The sequence below is a fragment of the Taudactylus pleione genome, unplaced genomic scaffold (assembly GCF_031769625.1).
Source record: "Taudactylus pleione unplaced genomic scaffold, aTauple2 ptg000025l, whole genome shotgun sequence".
NCBI lineage: Eukaryota > Metazoa > Chordata > Amphibia > Anura > Myobatrachidae > Taudactylus > Taudactylus pleione.
In genome coordinates, this window is record NW_028284427.1 from 1,844,411 (window position 1) to 1,861,106 (window position 16,696).

The 16,696-nt window shown below is 43.1% G+C and overlaps 1 protein-coding gene across 1 annotated transcript in view; it reads left to right on the forward strand.

The window, feature by feature from the left end:
• Nucleotides 1-16,696, forward strand: part of LOC148539621 (A disintegrin and metalloproteinase with thrombospondin motifs 2-like) — a 975,120-nt gene that overhangs the window by 430,643 nt on the left and 527,781 nt on the right. The window contains exon 6 of the mRNA XM_088451253.1: nt 10,491-10,647. Within this exon, the coding sequence (XP_088307379.1) occupies nt 10,491-10,647 (157 nt within the window). The remainder of the gene's footprint in view (nt 1-10,490; nt 10,648-16,696) is intronic.

Sequence of the window (16,696 nt, forward strand, 5' to 3'; positions counted from 1 at the left end):
CCTCTGAAGTCTGTCCCACTGTCCTCTTTGCAATTCCTGGCACTTGCCTCTGCCCTTCACCATATCTGCAGTTGCCATTGCCCACCCTCAAATCTGTGCCTCTGCACCCGCCCTCATATGTGTGCCTCTGCAACCCCCCCTCTCATATCTGTATGTCTGCAAGCCCCGCTTCTCATATATGTGCCTCTGCACCCCCCGCTCCTCATATCTGTGCCTCTGCACCCCCCTCATCTGTGCCTCTGCACCCCCTGCCCCTCATATCTGTGCCTCTGCAGCCCCCTAATAACAGTGCCTCTGCACCCGCCCTCATCTGTGTCTCTGCACCCCCCGCTTCTCATATCTGTGCCTCTGCACCCCCCGCTTCTCATATCTGTGCCTCTGCACCCCGCTTCTCATATCTATGCCTCTGTACCCCTCTTCATCTGTGCCTCTGCACTCACCTCATATCTGTACCTCTGCACCCCCGTCCCTCATATCTGTGCTTCTGCAGTCCCCGCCCCTCATATCTGTGCCTTTTCCCCCTACCTATCGCAGCAGATATCTCCAATATCTGCTGGCTGCAATCCCTCCTTTTCCAACATCAGCCGCAAGCCCCATAAGTGTCTATGGGGGATGAAATGCTGTCTGCACTCCGGAGCTTGGTAATTTAAGGCATTCTGTAGTTTGGCCCCCGCAGCTAATGCCTATGGGATACACTGTGCAAAAATTACCGGGAGAGGATTCCAGAGGAACCCTACCTGACAATGACCTGACGGAATCAGTTGTATTACCGCCGGCCGCATGGCCGGCAGGGGTGACGATCCCGACTGCTGCTAAATGTAAGTAACCCTAATCTTTCCCCCCCTATAACCCTCCCTTAGGGGTGCCTAACCCTAACCTCCCCCTCCCAGTGCCTAACCCTAATCCCCCCTTCCCCGCTGCCTAAACCTAAGTCTCCCGGGGGGTCCTAACCCTAACCTCCCCCCGAGGGTGTCTAACCCTAACCCCCCCTTCCCGGCCGGCAGTAATACATCTGATTCCATCAGGTCCCCGTTGCCTAAACCTAAGTCTCCCGGGGGCCTAACCCTAACCCCCCTTCCCCGTTGCCTAAACCTAATTCTCTTGGGGGGGTGCCTAACCCTAACCTCGCCCCCAAGGGTGCCTAACCCTAACCTCCCTGTTCCCTAGCCTAAACCTAACCCTGCAGGGGAGTGCCTAACCCTAAGTCCCCCCCGGGAGCCCTACACCAAAGACCTACGCCGGGAGCCCGACACCCGGCTTACCGATTGAAGGTAAGCCAGGTGCAGACAGGCGTGCGGGGGGGAGGGTTAGGTTAGAGGCTCTCGGGAGGGACTTAGGGTTAGGGACCCCCCGGGAGGTTAGGCTAGGGGAGGGCGGGGTTAGGGTTAGGCACCCCCCCTGTCCCTTTAGGGTTAGGCTGCGGGGAAAGGGGGTTAGGTTTAGGCACTTGGGGGGGATGTTAGGGTTAGGCACCCCTAAAGGAGGGTTAGGGTTTAGGGGTAGAATAGGGTTAGTTAATACTTACCTTTTTATGTTCGGGATCGTCAACCCTGCGGGCTTCCGCTGTCGGGATTAGCCATGTGGCCAGTGGTAAATCATACTGATTCCGTTAATATCATACCCAGATCGCATTGAGTATGTGATTATTGAAAAATGGGCCCCTAAGCCATTATAGCCTTTTCTCCATTTTACAAGATGCTTTATTTCTTTTAATCATTGAAGGTTTCAAAATTGTTTTTTTTAATTTTTTTTAAATCTACTTTATTTACAGATTTATAGATGGATAAATATACATCGTCACACACATAGTTTGATTTTGCACACAGTTCTATTGGTCATCGTTATAGTAAACCGCGTATGCGTCGAACCGCTCATGCGTCAAGCGACATTACTGTAGCCAGGGGTTTAAAGTGGGCCGGAACAGGGTGGAACTGTATTCCGTCACTTCTATTTGGAGTCGGAACCAGTTCTGCCTCCTCCAACCCACCTAACACTGGCGCTGCAGGGAGGCTCTATTTGCCAGGTGCCCGGCTCCTTCCCCGCAGTGCCAGCAGCCGGAGGCTGGAGCTCACTCCTGAGCTCCGGCTCCCGCAGTGCATTATGGGAGAGATGTCATGTTTTCTTTTATTTGTTTTTATTTTGTGTAAGCTAGCGGCTTCACTATAATGGGCATTACTACTGGGGGCACTTCTCAGGGGGCACTACTACTGGGGGCATTACTCGGAGCACTACTACTGGGGGCATTACGCAGGGGGCACTACTACTACTGGGTGCATTACTATTGGGGACATTACTCGGGGGGCATTACTCAGGGGACATTACTACTGGGGGCATTACTCAGGGGGCATTACTACTGGGGGCATTACTAATAGGGGCACTATTACAGGAGGATTACTAATGGGGGTATTGCATAGGGGGCACTGCATAAGTGGCACCTCTCCTGGGGGCACTACATAAGGGGTGCTCTGCATAAGGGGCACCACTACTGTGGGCTCTGCATAAGGGGCACTACCACTGTGGGCTCTGCATAAGGGGCACTACCACTACTGGGGCACTGCATAAAGAGCACTATCACTACTGTGGGTTCTACGTAAGGGGCACTACTTCTGTGGGCACTGCAGGGGCACTACCACTACTGGGGGCATTGCATAAGGGGCACCACTGCTGAAGGCACTGCATAAGGGGCACAATTACAGAAGGATTACTAATGGGACATTGCATAGGGGGCACTGCATAAGGGGCACCACTTCTGGGGGCACTGCATAAGGGGTACACTGCATAATGAATACTATCACTACTGTGGGCACTACCACTGTGGGCACTGCATAAGGTGCACTACAACTACTGGAGGCACTGCATAAGGGGCACCACTACTGAGGGCCCTTCATAAGGGGCCCTACCACTACTGTGGGCTCTGCATAAGGGGCACTACCACTCCTGAGGGAACTGCATAAGGGGCACCACTGCTGAAGGCACTGCATAAGGAGCACCACTACAGTGGGCATTATGTATAAGGTGCACTACTGCTGTGGGCATTGTATAAGGGGCACTACTACTGTGGGCATTGTGTTAAAGGGGCACTGCTGTGTGTCATTCATAAAAAATGGACACTAATATGTGGTGTAATGTGAATCAAGATTGTGCTACTGTGTGGCGTAATTTGAATTGGAAATACTATTGTGTGACCACGCCCCTTTATTTTGAAACCACGCCCCTTTTTCACCACGCGCTGTCCCTTTATTTAATAAGCACCATGGGGGGCAGTGAGTTCCACCACTTCTCTAGGACCACTTTAAGCACTGAATGTAGCCGTACGCAGCTACTGTTTAGACACAGCATCTGTGATCCCATACACAAGAAATATTGCTCTGCTGCTAAATGGATCTGAGACAGCATTGAGCGCTCCTCATCCAACATGGAGTATGTACAGTGCAAAACCACATAATATATGCTCTGCCAACTGGCTTACGTTCAACTCAGCATCAGGCCCGTTCAGCAATCATGCAGGTGTATCAGATGGTAAAGCACACTGGTTTTACCTTATAACCTCATATTTCACCACTTAGTTCCTGTCGACATATACTATTTGCTATTTTGTATATTGGTCACTAGAATGGTCCCCTTTTTTTCCCTTCTATTTTTTTCCTGGTTCCTTTATTGTATATTGGTCACTAGAGTGGTTTCTGTGTCACTAGAATGCTCTCTTTATTATATATTGGTTACTGGAATGTGACCTGTATTGTATAGAGGTAGCTAGAATGCTCCATACCTCCCAACTGTTCCGCATTCAGCGGGACATTCCTGTTTTTCTGGGACTATCCCGCTGTCCCATCCGCGGGCTGCAGTGTCCTGCGGTGGGGGGGAAGTTAGGGATAACACATACCGCTGCTCTGCTATGCAGAGCAGCGGGTGTGCAGAAGGTGAACAGATGCCGTGCACGGCATCTGTTCACCAGTGTAGGGAAAGCCTGGGGGCTGCCCAGCATCTCGGAGAGTGCTGGGCACGCCCCCTATAGTGACATTAATGGGGGTTGCAGCATGGCTACGCCCCTTTCCACGAAGCCCCACCCCCTTATTGGGCGCGCACAATAGTTGGGAGGTATGATGCTCTGTGTATTATATATATATGTTACTAGAATTGTCCCTGCTTTGTCAGAAGGGGCTGGTACTGTAGTTGTATTTGACTACAGCTCTGTGACATAACCGTTTTAAACAACACTTACATTAGACAAACCATACATACAGGTATTTGTCACGCTAATTTTTCTGTTGCCATGTGCTGGTAGAAAAGCTGCTGTCTTGCATTTGCCCCCAGGCTAAAAGTTGCCAGCCAGCCCCTGTCTATCATAATGAGACCACTGCAGTGGCAAATCTAATGTACTGTAGGGTTGGCATTTGGAGCATACATACTGTGCATTATTTTTGTGTGTGTGTGTTATTTATGAATGAAAGTTACCTCTGCTTGGAGCAGAGATTCCACTCATTTAATAATTTAAGCTGGAACACTAACATAGTAATTTTATACACAAACATAATATGTATGCTTTGTAATTTAATTTACCAGAAATGTCAAGTACAATAATCTCAGAGTGCCATCTGCTGGTACTAAAATGTATTGTAGGGAATTTCTATGCTATGCTTCTGAAAACATACGTGGGGGTACATTTTCTTAAATGCTGGCTATTCAGACACATTTGCAATCAGGGCTTATGACCGCACATCACTGATAATTTCTCACTGTAAACTACCAAATTTATTATCCAGTGGTTTGGAGGGTGAAAATGTAAATCACTGGCGATGTGCAGGGCTCTCAAACCTCTTAATCAGCTGCGTTAAAGCCAAACCACCACCTTTCTATGTTCAAGCCCAATACCTAGGGATGCCTGGGTAGGTAGCATTGTACATAGGGATGCTACTGTAGGTAGAATCGGCCTCATTATGGTATTTTTTAGTTGAATAAATTTAATCCATGCCCCTAAAATGTAATAAATATTAACAATTCCCTCTTTATAATAAGTCAAAATCTAGTGTGCCCAATTAGTATATTTATAAATGTTATCTGTACCCCCTTAGTATATTAGATCATATTTTTTGCCGCATTAAAATATTATTACATTAGTATTTAAGTTGCACCCCATATTGTAGTGTAGTGGCTATAATACTTGCCTTTCATCTTCTAATCCATTGGATAAAAAGAAAACCGCAGTAGACTCACTATGAACTCTTAATTATTATTATTATTATTATTATTATTATCCTTTATTTATATGGCGCCACAAAGGGTTCCGCAGCGCCTTAAACAGTACAAAAACAAATAAGCACTCAAGAAAACAGATATTAACAGTACAAACAATGCAGGACAGATACATGATTTATACATTGCTGCATTACACTTAGATAAGCAGCATGGTGTCTGTAGCCAAGGGTTGGGTGCTGTTGTGAATTAGAGTATAATTAAGTGAAGGATAAGCACGTGAGGGAAGAGGGCCCTGCTCATGAGAGCTTACATTCTAAAGGGGAGGGGGCAGGCAAACATGGGTGACACAGATGGGCTGGATACAAGGGTCACAGTAATCTAACATCTATGGAAAGGTTAGTCTAAACTTAAGAGGAAAAAATCAATGAGTACAGCAAATATGCACCAAGCCTCATGATTTGGGGGCCACAGCCAAGGACCATTTGAGAGGTCATCTTAATTGGTAAGGTAAAGTTGGAGTGGATTCGCAGATTGCATGGGGAGATCAGGAGGGATGCGGGCAGCATTGGAGATCCAGGTGCAGGCGCAATCCATAGGCATGATGAAAGTGTGGTGATAGATAAAAGCAGTCCTTAATAGCAGGAATTGGTGATCTGTTAAATTCTCCTTCTGTTCTCCTCCTGTTTAACTCCTGAATAATTCCAGCTTTAACGTAAATGTTCTATTGACACTTTAAACTAGGCACTCCAAATCTAGGCAATGATGTTGTAGCAGCTCGGCTATGGCAGCCTAATAGTGACAAATAAGTATGACTCAAACAGGTGTCCACACTAATTCCACCCCCACCCCTAACACCCTCCTCACACAACAAAGGGTCAGCAGTAAAATAAACAAATGGTGAGAGGACAATATACCAACAGATACAGAGTAATTTCCTGCCTTGATACAGATTTTATAATAATATGAAATATTGTTTAATCAGTATGTTGGGTGCAGTAGTTAATTACCTAGCAGATTTATAACGCTGTGCAAATAACAATCAAGCAGCAATATATCTTAATACAAATGAATTAAGAGTGGTGATTCAATATGCATAAATAATACCCAAACATCTCCCATCCCCCTTCCTGAGATGCTAACTGGCCCATCCTGCTCTGGAAGGGGAGAGAATTTATATTCTACCCCCCCTCCCACTTCCACACAGTAGGTGATCCCCAAGATTCTGTTCTTGGTCCTCTCCTATTTTCCCTCTATACGTCCTCTATAAGTGAACTCATCAGCTCTTTTAACCTCCAATATCATCTCTATATTGATGATACTCAGATCTACCTTTCTTCCCCCAACCTCTCCCCCTCTCTCTTTACTCGTCTCTCCAACTGTCTCTCTACCTCTTTTTGGATGTCCCAGCACCTTCTTAAATTTAATATGTCTAAGACTGAGCTGATCATCTTACCACCCTCTCGAATAACCTCACTTGCCACATTTTCTTTATCAGTTGATGTCACAACTATCTCCTCTAGCCCCAAAGTGTGCTGTCTTGGAGTTATGCTGGACTCCTCCCTCTCTTTCAAACCACACATTCAGCTCCTCTCACAGTCCTGCCATTTCCATCTCAAAAATATTTCCAGGATCAGACCCTTTTTCACACAGGATGCTACTAAAACCCTCATTCACTCACTGATCATCTCCAGATTGGACTATAGTAACCTCCTCTGATCTGGCCTCCCCGACTGCCACCTCTCTCTACTTAAATCTGTCCTCAATGCTGCTGCTCAGCTCCTCTTCCTCTCCAAACTTTATACATCTGCCTTCCCTCTCCTACATGCCCTCCACTGGCTCCCCTCCCCCTTCAGAACCCAGTTCAAGGTTCCTACACTCAGTTACAAAGCCCTCACCCATTCCTCTTACATTTACATCTGTGACCTCATCTCCCTTCACAATCCCATCAAACAACTGTACTTCCTCCCACTCCCGCCTCCAAGATTTTGCCCGTGCTGCTCCCTACCTCTGGAACTCTCTCCCAGTCCCCATCAGACTCTCCACCTCTCTAAAGATCTTCAAATGGGCTGTCAACACCCACTACTTCATCAAAGCCTTCCAGCTTTCATCTTAACCTGCTGCCACAGATGTGTCCACATAAATCTTACTTCCTTGCGCGTTAAACAGCCCTTCCAGTCGCGCCATGCCGTGGCATCACTCTGTAGCATATAGCATCTTTTCACACAGCTTTTTGCCTTCGGTGCGTCTTGTTCGCGGGGCAATGCGATTGGGATGTGCATGCAGTTTCTGCTAATTAGGGTGATGTGTGGCATCCTGTATCTTGTGTGCGACTGCAGTTGTGTCTGCATGCAAAATGCTGCGTTGCAGTGTTATAGCCGCTGAGGTGTGGCATTGCGTATGTGGGTGCACCCGAGGTCGCGCACAGAATGTAGGTATGCTGTGTGTCATTTTGATCCGCAGAGGCTGCTTGTGCATTCTGTTCAAAACGCTTTGTGAGTGGGACGAATTTGGTGTTGGGTTGTCACAAGGGAGGACGCTCGGTGCTACCATGTCGATGTTTTGTTCCCTAAGCCACTTAGTTATCACTTTTGCCTTATGGCAAGGTGCTCTATCATGCTGGAAAAGGCATTGTTCATCACCAAACTGTTCTTGGATGGTTGGGAGAAGTTGCTCTTGGAGGATGTTTTGGTACCATTTTTTATTCATGGCTGTGGCAAAATTGTGAGTGATCCCACTCCCTTGGCTGAGAAGCAAACCCAGACATGAATGGTCTCAGGATGCTTTACTGTTGGCATGACACAGGATGAAGACTTTTGGAGGATGGCCTGGTGTCAAGAAGGGCAGCAAAGAAGCTACTTCTCTCCAAAAAAAACATCATGGTCAGACTGATATTCTGCAAAAGGTACAGGTATTGGACTGCTGAGTGTCAGGTTGCGGCCTAGGATCGTCTTACTCATCCCAGCGCCGGCTTCCCTGATCCCACGGGTGGTCAGATGCCAGTCTGCATCACCTGACTACCCTTTACCCGATGGTAGCATGGCGGTGGTCACCAATGATCTGCTACCGCAGGGTATAAAGCCAGTCTCCGGACAGCAGGAAATTGCCTGTGCAACATTGTCGCTACCTTGTGTATACTTGCCATTACCTCGTTCCAGGTTCCCATATCGTGATACCCTCGAGTCTCAAGTGCCATCTCCTTGTGCAACAGTGCGTCCAAACACCTTGCCTGTGTGCTATACAAATGCCATCTCATTGTGCAACAGTGCGTCCGAACACCTTGCCTGTGTGCTATACAACTGCCATCTCATTGTGCAACAGTTCATCCAAACACCTTAACTGTGTGCTATACAAGTGCCATCTCCTTGTGCAACAGTGCATCAATTTACCTTGCCTGTGTGCAGTTACAAGTGCCACCTCTTGGTGCAGCGGTGCATCTAAATCCCTCTAACTGTTTACAACTACAAATACCAACTCCTGGTGCAGCTATTCTTCTTTCTGAAGTATTTCTCTTGGGCCTTTGGTGTATTTTCGCTATTCCCGTGGATATCATATACTTGACCAAGGCGCTGCGACCTGCCTGTTGGGTGCAGCGGTGAACACCCCCCAGCAGGTTAGACTCCGCACCCTTGGTCAGGCCTCAACATATTCGTGGAGGAGATCTTACATACAGGCCTCTCATCTTCGATTCCTCCCTCAACCCAGGACCTCAGCTTTCACCCCCCTCAGTAGGCGATTTCCCAAAAGACAAACGTGACACTGAGGACTGGGGTAAAGTTTTTTCTCTGATGAATCCCCTTTCAGATTGTTTGGGACATCTGGAAAAACGCTTGTCCGGAGAAGGAACGGTGAGCGCTACCATCAGTCCTGTGTAACGCCATCAGTAAAGCATCCTGATACCATTCATGTGTGGAGTTGCTTCTCAGCCAAGGGAGTGGGATCACTCACAATTTTGCCTAAGAACGCAGCCATGAATAAAGAATGGTACCAAAACATCCTTCAAAAGCAACTTCTCCCAGCAATCCAAGAACAGTTTGGCTACAATGCTTTTTCCAGCATGATGGAGCACCTTGCCATAAGGCAAAAGTGATAACTAAGTGGCTCGGGGAACAAAACAAATTTTTGGGTCCATGGCCAGGAAACTCCCCAGACCTTAATCCCATTGAGAATTTGTGGTTAATCCTCAAGCGGCTGGTGGACAAACAAAAACCCACATATTCTGACAAACTCCAAGCATTGATTAGGCAAGAATGGGCGGCCATCAATCAGTATGTGGCCCAGAAGTTGATTGACAACATGTCAGGACGAATTGCAGAGGTCTTGAAAAAGAAGGGTCAACACTGCAAATATTGACTCTTTGCATAAACTTAATGTAATTGTAATTAAAAGCCTTTGACGCTTATGAAATGCTTGCAATTTTACTTCAGTATACCATAGTAACATCTGACAAAAAGGTCTAAAAACACTGAAGCAGCAAACTTTCTGAAAACTAATACTTGTGTCATGCTCAAACCTTTTGGCCATGGCTGTATATATATTATAAACCTCTGCTTGTCCTGCATTGTACTGTACTGTAAGTCACTGGTTTCTTGCTCACTTATGTATGTACTTTGGAAGTTGCTGCCAAACACTTGTGGCGCCATATAAATTAAGGGTAATAATAATATTAAACCTTTTTTTAACAATGATAGGCAAGATAGTTCAAACAACAGTGATCCCTACTGTAACTATCATAATTTTTTGTTTGGTGAGTTTTCATTATATCTGTTGTTTCTTGTAGACAGTTGAGATGGTGTTTTGCGTTGTTGACTTTGAAAATGGGGGTTTTTACTTGGGCTTCCTTTCAGTTTTCTTGCAGATTGAGTGTTGTGTAAGGACAGTTCATTTAGCTGAAGTGTGATGATGATACAATGCTATGTTCAAATTCCACCTTTGTTTCACCATTCTGCATACTGCCATTCCACATTATACTTCACATTTGCAGAATGAATAGAGCTGGGGCGACAACAGTCACATTTTATGTAGCTGAAGGCTGTTTACATTTAAAATTAATCTGAGTGAAATTTTGCAGACAAATGTGAAACGAGAAAAATCCACTCTAGTACAAACTGGTAACCCGTGCTCTGCTTTTTGTAATTCATGCAAGGTCAGCATTACATTATCTTTTAATAAAATAATTATAGTTTTCATATATTTTTTTTTATTTTTAGGGATAACCAGAATCTTATTTTCTAAGAAATGATTTTCCTCCTTGGTATCTGAAACCACATAATGCATGTATTGTTTTTCTTCTGTAGTCCTCCAGTTTAATTGAAGTTGGAAATCCTTCACAAAGTTTACTAAATGTATGCAGCTGGGCATATCAACAACAGAAACCAGATACTGGACATGCTGAATACCATGATCATGCAATATTTCTCACAAGACAAGAGTTTGGTCCCACTGGTATGCAAGGTAAATATATAATTACAATGTAGCAATTTACACAAAATCTGCAGCCAATATATTCACCAGAATTTAACATTTTAACATTTTAAATTTTTTGATCCATAGCATAAAACAGACAGGGATAGGGAGATATGGGTTTGTAGGCAACTATCAAGTATACTCATACTTTCCTACACTCCCCGAAGTCTCAGGAGGTTCCTGATTTTTCAGGTAGCCCCCCACACCCTAGGACGTTTAGGCAGATCTCCCACATCCTACCCACTAGTGAAGCGGGCAGAATGGGGAGATTTAATGAGGAATTTGTGGGTCCCGATGAGGGGGTGAGGTTAAACAGCGTGATTTGCTTAATTTAGCCCCACCCCCTCCAAGTGACCTTTCCCGGGAAAGGGGCAGAGGTCTAATTATGCCAACAGTCTGGCCCCGCCCCCCGAACTGGCCTGCAGCAGCAGTTCTCTGGGCTGCTCCCGGGAAGCACTTATATAAAGTCGAGTATACAGCATAAATATCAAAGAATACAAACAAATAAAACCTGCTGTACTTGTTCATTCATTTCTAATTAATTTTAGCAGTAAGATAACATTTTGAAATAGTCAATTTGTACAAAAAGTCAATATTGTGGTTCAACACTAGGTTATATTAAATAGAATTTGTCATATATCTCTCTTTGTAGATCCTTCCTCCCGTCTCTAATACAATCCTCTGTCTGGCTTCTACCTCTCTAGCTGTAAAGGCTCACTTGCTTATAAATGGCTTCCATATGTTTCCAGGAGTAACTATCTCCCTGGGCATCTATAAAAGTTTTGCCCATAGAATTAGTATACAATTTATACCATATTCTAGTCAAAAGTTTTTATTTATAATGTAAAAGTTTCTTTTGTTGTCCTTTTCTAATTTTTCATTAGTAATTTTGCGATGTATTCCTAAACCTGCACTATCACTTCCGGGTGCATGGCAAGAAGATGGTCAAGACTACTTAGTAGTGTATGAGTTTACTGCTACAGACATTGATGGTGATGCAGTGGCTCTGGAGAAATACAATGGCAATAGTTGCATCACTGTCAATGTAGAATATAAAGGTAGCGCAAATCTGAGCTGATGGTATAGATTTGATTATCCTGAACACTAATTGTGACAAACAAGCTCTCTCACCTGTCCCTTCAATTCCAGATTCCCATAATTCCAGATGCTTTACTATGAGAGATATCTGAGCTAATATATTTAAAAAATATCATACCTTCCTATGTAATATCCATTTTAGCTTTTTTTCTGAATTCACCTTGAAAGAATACAAGATATTGGAGGAAAAAGAAGAAGGAAAAGTTTTTCTTGAATATTAGCACTCCCTGAGTGACCTGATAGTGTGTGAAAGCTGCTGCCAAAAGAAAAGAAGAATGTGCAAAATGCTTAAAAAAACTATACAATACATGGGAATTTGGCTGCGCTTATACACCAACACTAATGATTAAGTATGAAAAGACAAATCATTTATTACAAAAAGAAACCTAGTATGAAAATGCACGTGTAATACATATTAAAACAATACCAGATAATATATTGTGAAATGTAGAGATCAAAGAATTACCCAATTAAAATCTATTAAAGACAAAAAAAAAATATATAAAATAGAAATGTCTCTGTACACATAAAAAATGCTTTAGAAACTTCTGTTATAGTGTGGATCCATTTACTTAGTTGTGAATAATATAGTTGTTTTATTTATGCGCTTTGGCACATATTGTTCATATATAACACAATCGGAGTCACTGAAGATGCAAACTTTACTTGGATTCTAATCCAAAGTATCAGAACATCAGGATTTTTCTTAAAACAATTGTAATAGTTTGTTCTAAAGCTCGTTTAGAGCTTACATTTGGGTTACGGCTGTAAAGATCTTTGTTATGCCGGCATAGTAAACAATGTTTTGATATTATACAATTTATGCATAGCACAGTGTATTTATCTACTTATTCAATATATCTTGTTTGTTGTTTCTTACATAGTCATTATTCATTAAAGTTAAAAGTAATAGGAAAATATATATATATATATATATATATATATTGTGATAGGATCACTGGTAAAGTGGTCTGTGGCAGGTACATTTGTCCCAGATTCCTGTCTTTTGTGTTTTAAACCTCCAGGAGAAAGTCTGCAGTGTAGCAGGCTTGAGTTTCGGCTTTTTGAAAAGCCGGTTTGGGACCTGGGGGTTGTGGGTGAGAGGAGAGGGAGGGCTCCACCCACGGCCACTCCAGGTTTTGGTTCTCGCAGCCTGGTAACAGGCTTGTTAGTTTTCCACCTGAGAGTGGCCAATATAAGCCTAGTGTGTTTAGGGCTGATTGTCTCACCTGGGAGAGCAGGCAGGGAGTTTGCTCAGAGACACTTGAAAAACCTATTTGTGAGTACTGTGCTGTGCTTTGTTGCTGGCGAGGGCATTAGGCCCTGCCAGGTTCTGGTAGTGAGGGATCTACCTGTGAAGTTAGTGCCCCGACAGGGCAAGGATTTATATTTATGTTTTCTTTATATTTCTGTCATTGTACAATAAAGACTGGCGCCGACCAGCTTGTACTTGCATCCAGACTGGTGTGCTGCTTCCCTGCTGCTGTGTGTGTGTGTAAGGAAGGAGTCCTCTACCCAGGAGAGGGACCCCCTAACCTAACTGTGTCACAATATATATAAGTATATGTCTGGATTTGTTCATACTCCAATCTTGGGATTGGCGGAATTGCAGTCAGGTAAACACTCATTTATAATGTAAATGAGACATGTAAGCACTCAAAAATTGAAGAACAATATAAAGAGGTGCATATATTCCCCCTTATTTTTGGTTGATAAAATTATGGTTACATCAAAACAGGTCTTAACTAAACTGACTTATTTAAGATGTAAAATAACTGTTCATGAAACAGAGATCAAAACACAGTAATTCCTTTTCAAAATGTTCACATAAGATGTTATCCTTCCTGGTTATAATTAAACCCCAATGAGTGATTGTAATATTATACAACAATAGATTTCAATGCTGACACAAAGTTTCATATAGCAAGATTACGTGGTGAGATTTTTAAAGTTGTTACAAAGTTGCATATTTTCAAGCTTTTAAACTCAGTGCAAAGTCTTTTTTATTGATTTTCTATTTCAAAATGTGACTAACGGGTTACTGACTATTGATAGACAGTAATTAGTTAGACAATGTCTAGATAGAGATCAGATGTTAAGACAGTCAATAGTTAGACAGGATAAAAGTTCGACACAGAAAAAAGTCAGACACACTAAAGTTAGACATGTAAATGTTTGACAGGTACGAAAGGTCGACAGGGTCAAAAGTTCGACATGAAAATGATCGACACAAAAATGGTTGATACATTTTTTTATTTTTTTTTAGGGTTAGGTTTAGGGTTAGGCACTTACTGGAGGGTTAGGGTTGGGCACTTACGCAGACAGTTAGGGTTAGGCACCAGGAGGGAGGATTATGGTTAGGCACCAAGGGGAGGGTTAGGGTTAGGCACTTACCCCCATGCTTAGGGTTTGGCATTTACCCAGACGGTTAGGGTTAGGCACCAGGAGGGAGGGTTAGGGTTAGGCACCAAGAGGAGGGTTAGGGTTAGGGTGAAGATTAGGGCTAAGACACAAAATTATCGACCATTTTTGTGTTGATCAATTTCATGTCGAACTTTTGACCCTGTGGACCTTTTGTACCTGTCGAACTTTTTACATGTCTAACTTTAGTGTGTCTGACTTTTGTCTGTGTCAAACTTTTTTCCCTGTCTAACTATTGACTTTCTAACATCTGGTGTCTATCTAGACATTGTCTTTCTAATTACTTTCTATCTCTTATACCACACCCGTGACTAACAACACAGCTCAAAACCATCCTAATTATGCAAATGAGGTCCAACCATATAAAGAGACTGTTTTTCTTTATCCAAACCATGCTCCTGAAGGTGTGAGTACACACGGAAATGCATTGAGCAAATTCTACAACAAGCGGAGTCATCTGATCTGATCACCAGGCTAAGAACGGAGCAGTTCCCCACCGCACACGCCGCCTATACCTTCTGACCATAGGATCACAGGAGAGCCGGTGAAAGCTTCCTTACCTTTGAAGCTCCACCAGCCACTCATCATTACACCTTAAGAACTGGGATCCCACTGCGAGTCCTAGCAGATTCTAGACGCAGCAGCCTGGCGGACATTCAAACGAATATACCAACAAAGGAACATATACACGGTTTCCATCATATCAAGTTCCTTACTATTGCTATATCTATAAACAAAGTGATATCTCTCAGACCCCTGTGCGGCGTGCGGCCACTCCAAAATAGGTGCGCTCTTTCCTTATCTTTAAAATCAAAACATTGTTTACTATGCTGGCATAACAAAGATCTTTACAGCCGTAACCCAAATTTGAGCTCTAAACGAGTTTTAGAACAAACTATTACTATTACTATGTTCTGATACATTGGATCAGAATCCAAGTAAAGTTCACATCTTCAGTGACTCTGATTGTGTCATATATAAACAATATGTGCCAAAGCGCATAAATAACACCACTATATTGTTCACAACTAAGTAAACGTATTCACACTACAACGGAAGCTTCTAAAGCATTTTTTATACGTACAGAGACTTTATTTCTATTTTGTATTTTTTAATGTTTATTGTTTTATTTTTTTGTCTTTAATAGATTTTTATTGGGTAATTCTTTGATCTCTACATTTCACAAGATATTGGAGGAGATGTATCAAACCTTGGAGAGAGATAAAGTGGAGAGAGTTAAAGTACCAACCAGTCAGCTATTAACTGTCATTTTTCCAAAACAGCCTGTAAAATGACAGTTATAAGCTGATTGGTTTGTGCTTTATCGGCCTCAAATTTATCTCTCTCCAATGTTTGATGCATCTAGCCCATTGTCTCTTATACTGTATGCAGGGGCGTATCTATAATGGGTTCACACAGGCCCCTGGGGGGCCCACACTGCACACCATGCATCCATATAGTTTCATACTTACCCGTCCGTAGTTACCAGCGGCAGCCATTTTCCCGGTGACTCTGCGCATGCGCAGTACTGCTGTCCCTGGGAAAATGGTGCAGACGCTATTTTCCTTGAAGACCCGCGCATGCGCAGTAGATTCTGGCACTAAGCCAGAATCTTCTGCTGCACCACCTGCCATGGCACCGTACAAGAGAGAAGGGGACCCGCATTGAGGTGCATATGTATCAAAGCTTTATGTGAGATATATATGACCAACCAATCAGCTTCTAACTTACATTTTGCAGGCTGTATTTAAAAAATGATAGTTAGGAGCTGATTGGTTGGTGATATATAGCTCACAATTTTATCTCACATCAAGCTTTGATACTTATGCCCCTGTCTGTGTCTGCACACGGGTCCCCTCCTCTCTTAAAATGTCTCTGACTGTATGCATACAACTAGAATGCCCCCTCCCAGGAAGAAATTAACCAGGCCTATTACAGTAGTCGAGTGGCTTGCGTTTATATCACAAGACATAATATTGCCTCAAAATAAAACAAATGTAAACTATGGTGAAACAGTAGGTGGGATATTGAAGCGCAACTATGAGTTACTTTAAATTTCTAAAAGAATGCACTGGTTATTTAATCAGTTATATGACTATATGTTCTCTAGCTGCTGCAGAAATCAGGTAGTTTCCTGATGTATATATCAAGAAAAGAAAATAAAGCAGCGCTTGGAACATAGGGTAAATACCTAAACAATCACTTATAAAAATAATAATCTAAGCTATAAGATAATAAAAGACAATTTATTTATAATAAGATACGCATAAAATCTATCTTTTCATATAAATATATGATACAATTTCAATATTTCAACATCAAAACTCTGGGGGGTATAGGGAGCAGTAAGTAGATTTGCATATATCTGTGGTTGACTATTAAAAAATATTGATAATAAAAAATGCTTGAATGGACAGGTGAATCCAAAAATGATGTCCTGTTAATAACCAGAGTACAGCATGTAAAACTCGTGTTGTTAATCCTGAGAATAAGTGTAATCAGGGAGTCTGTGCTGTTA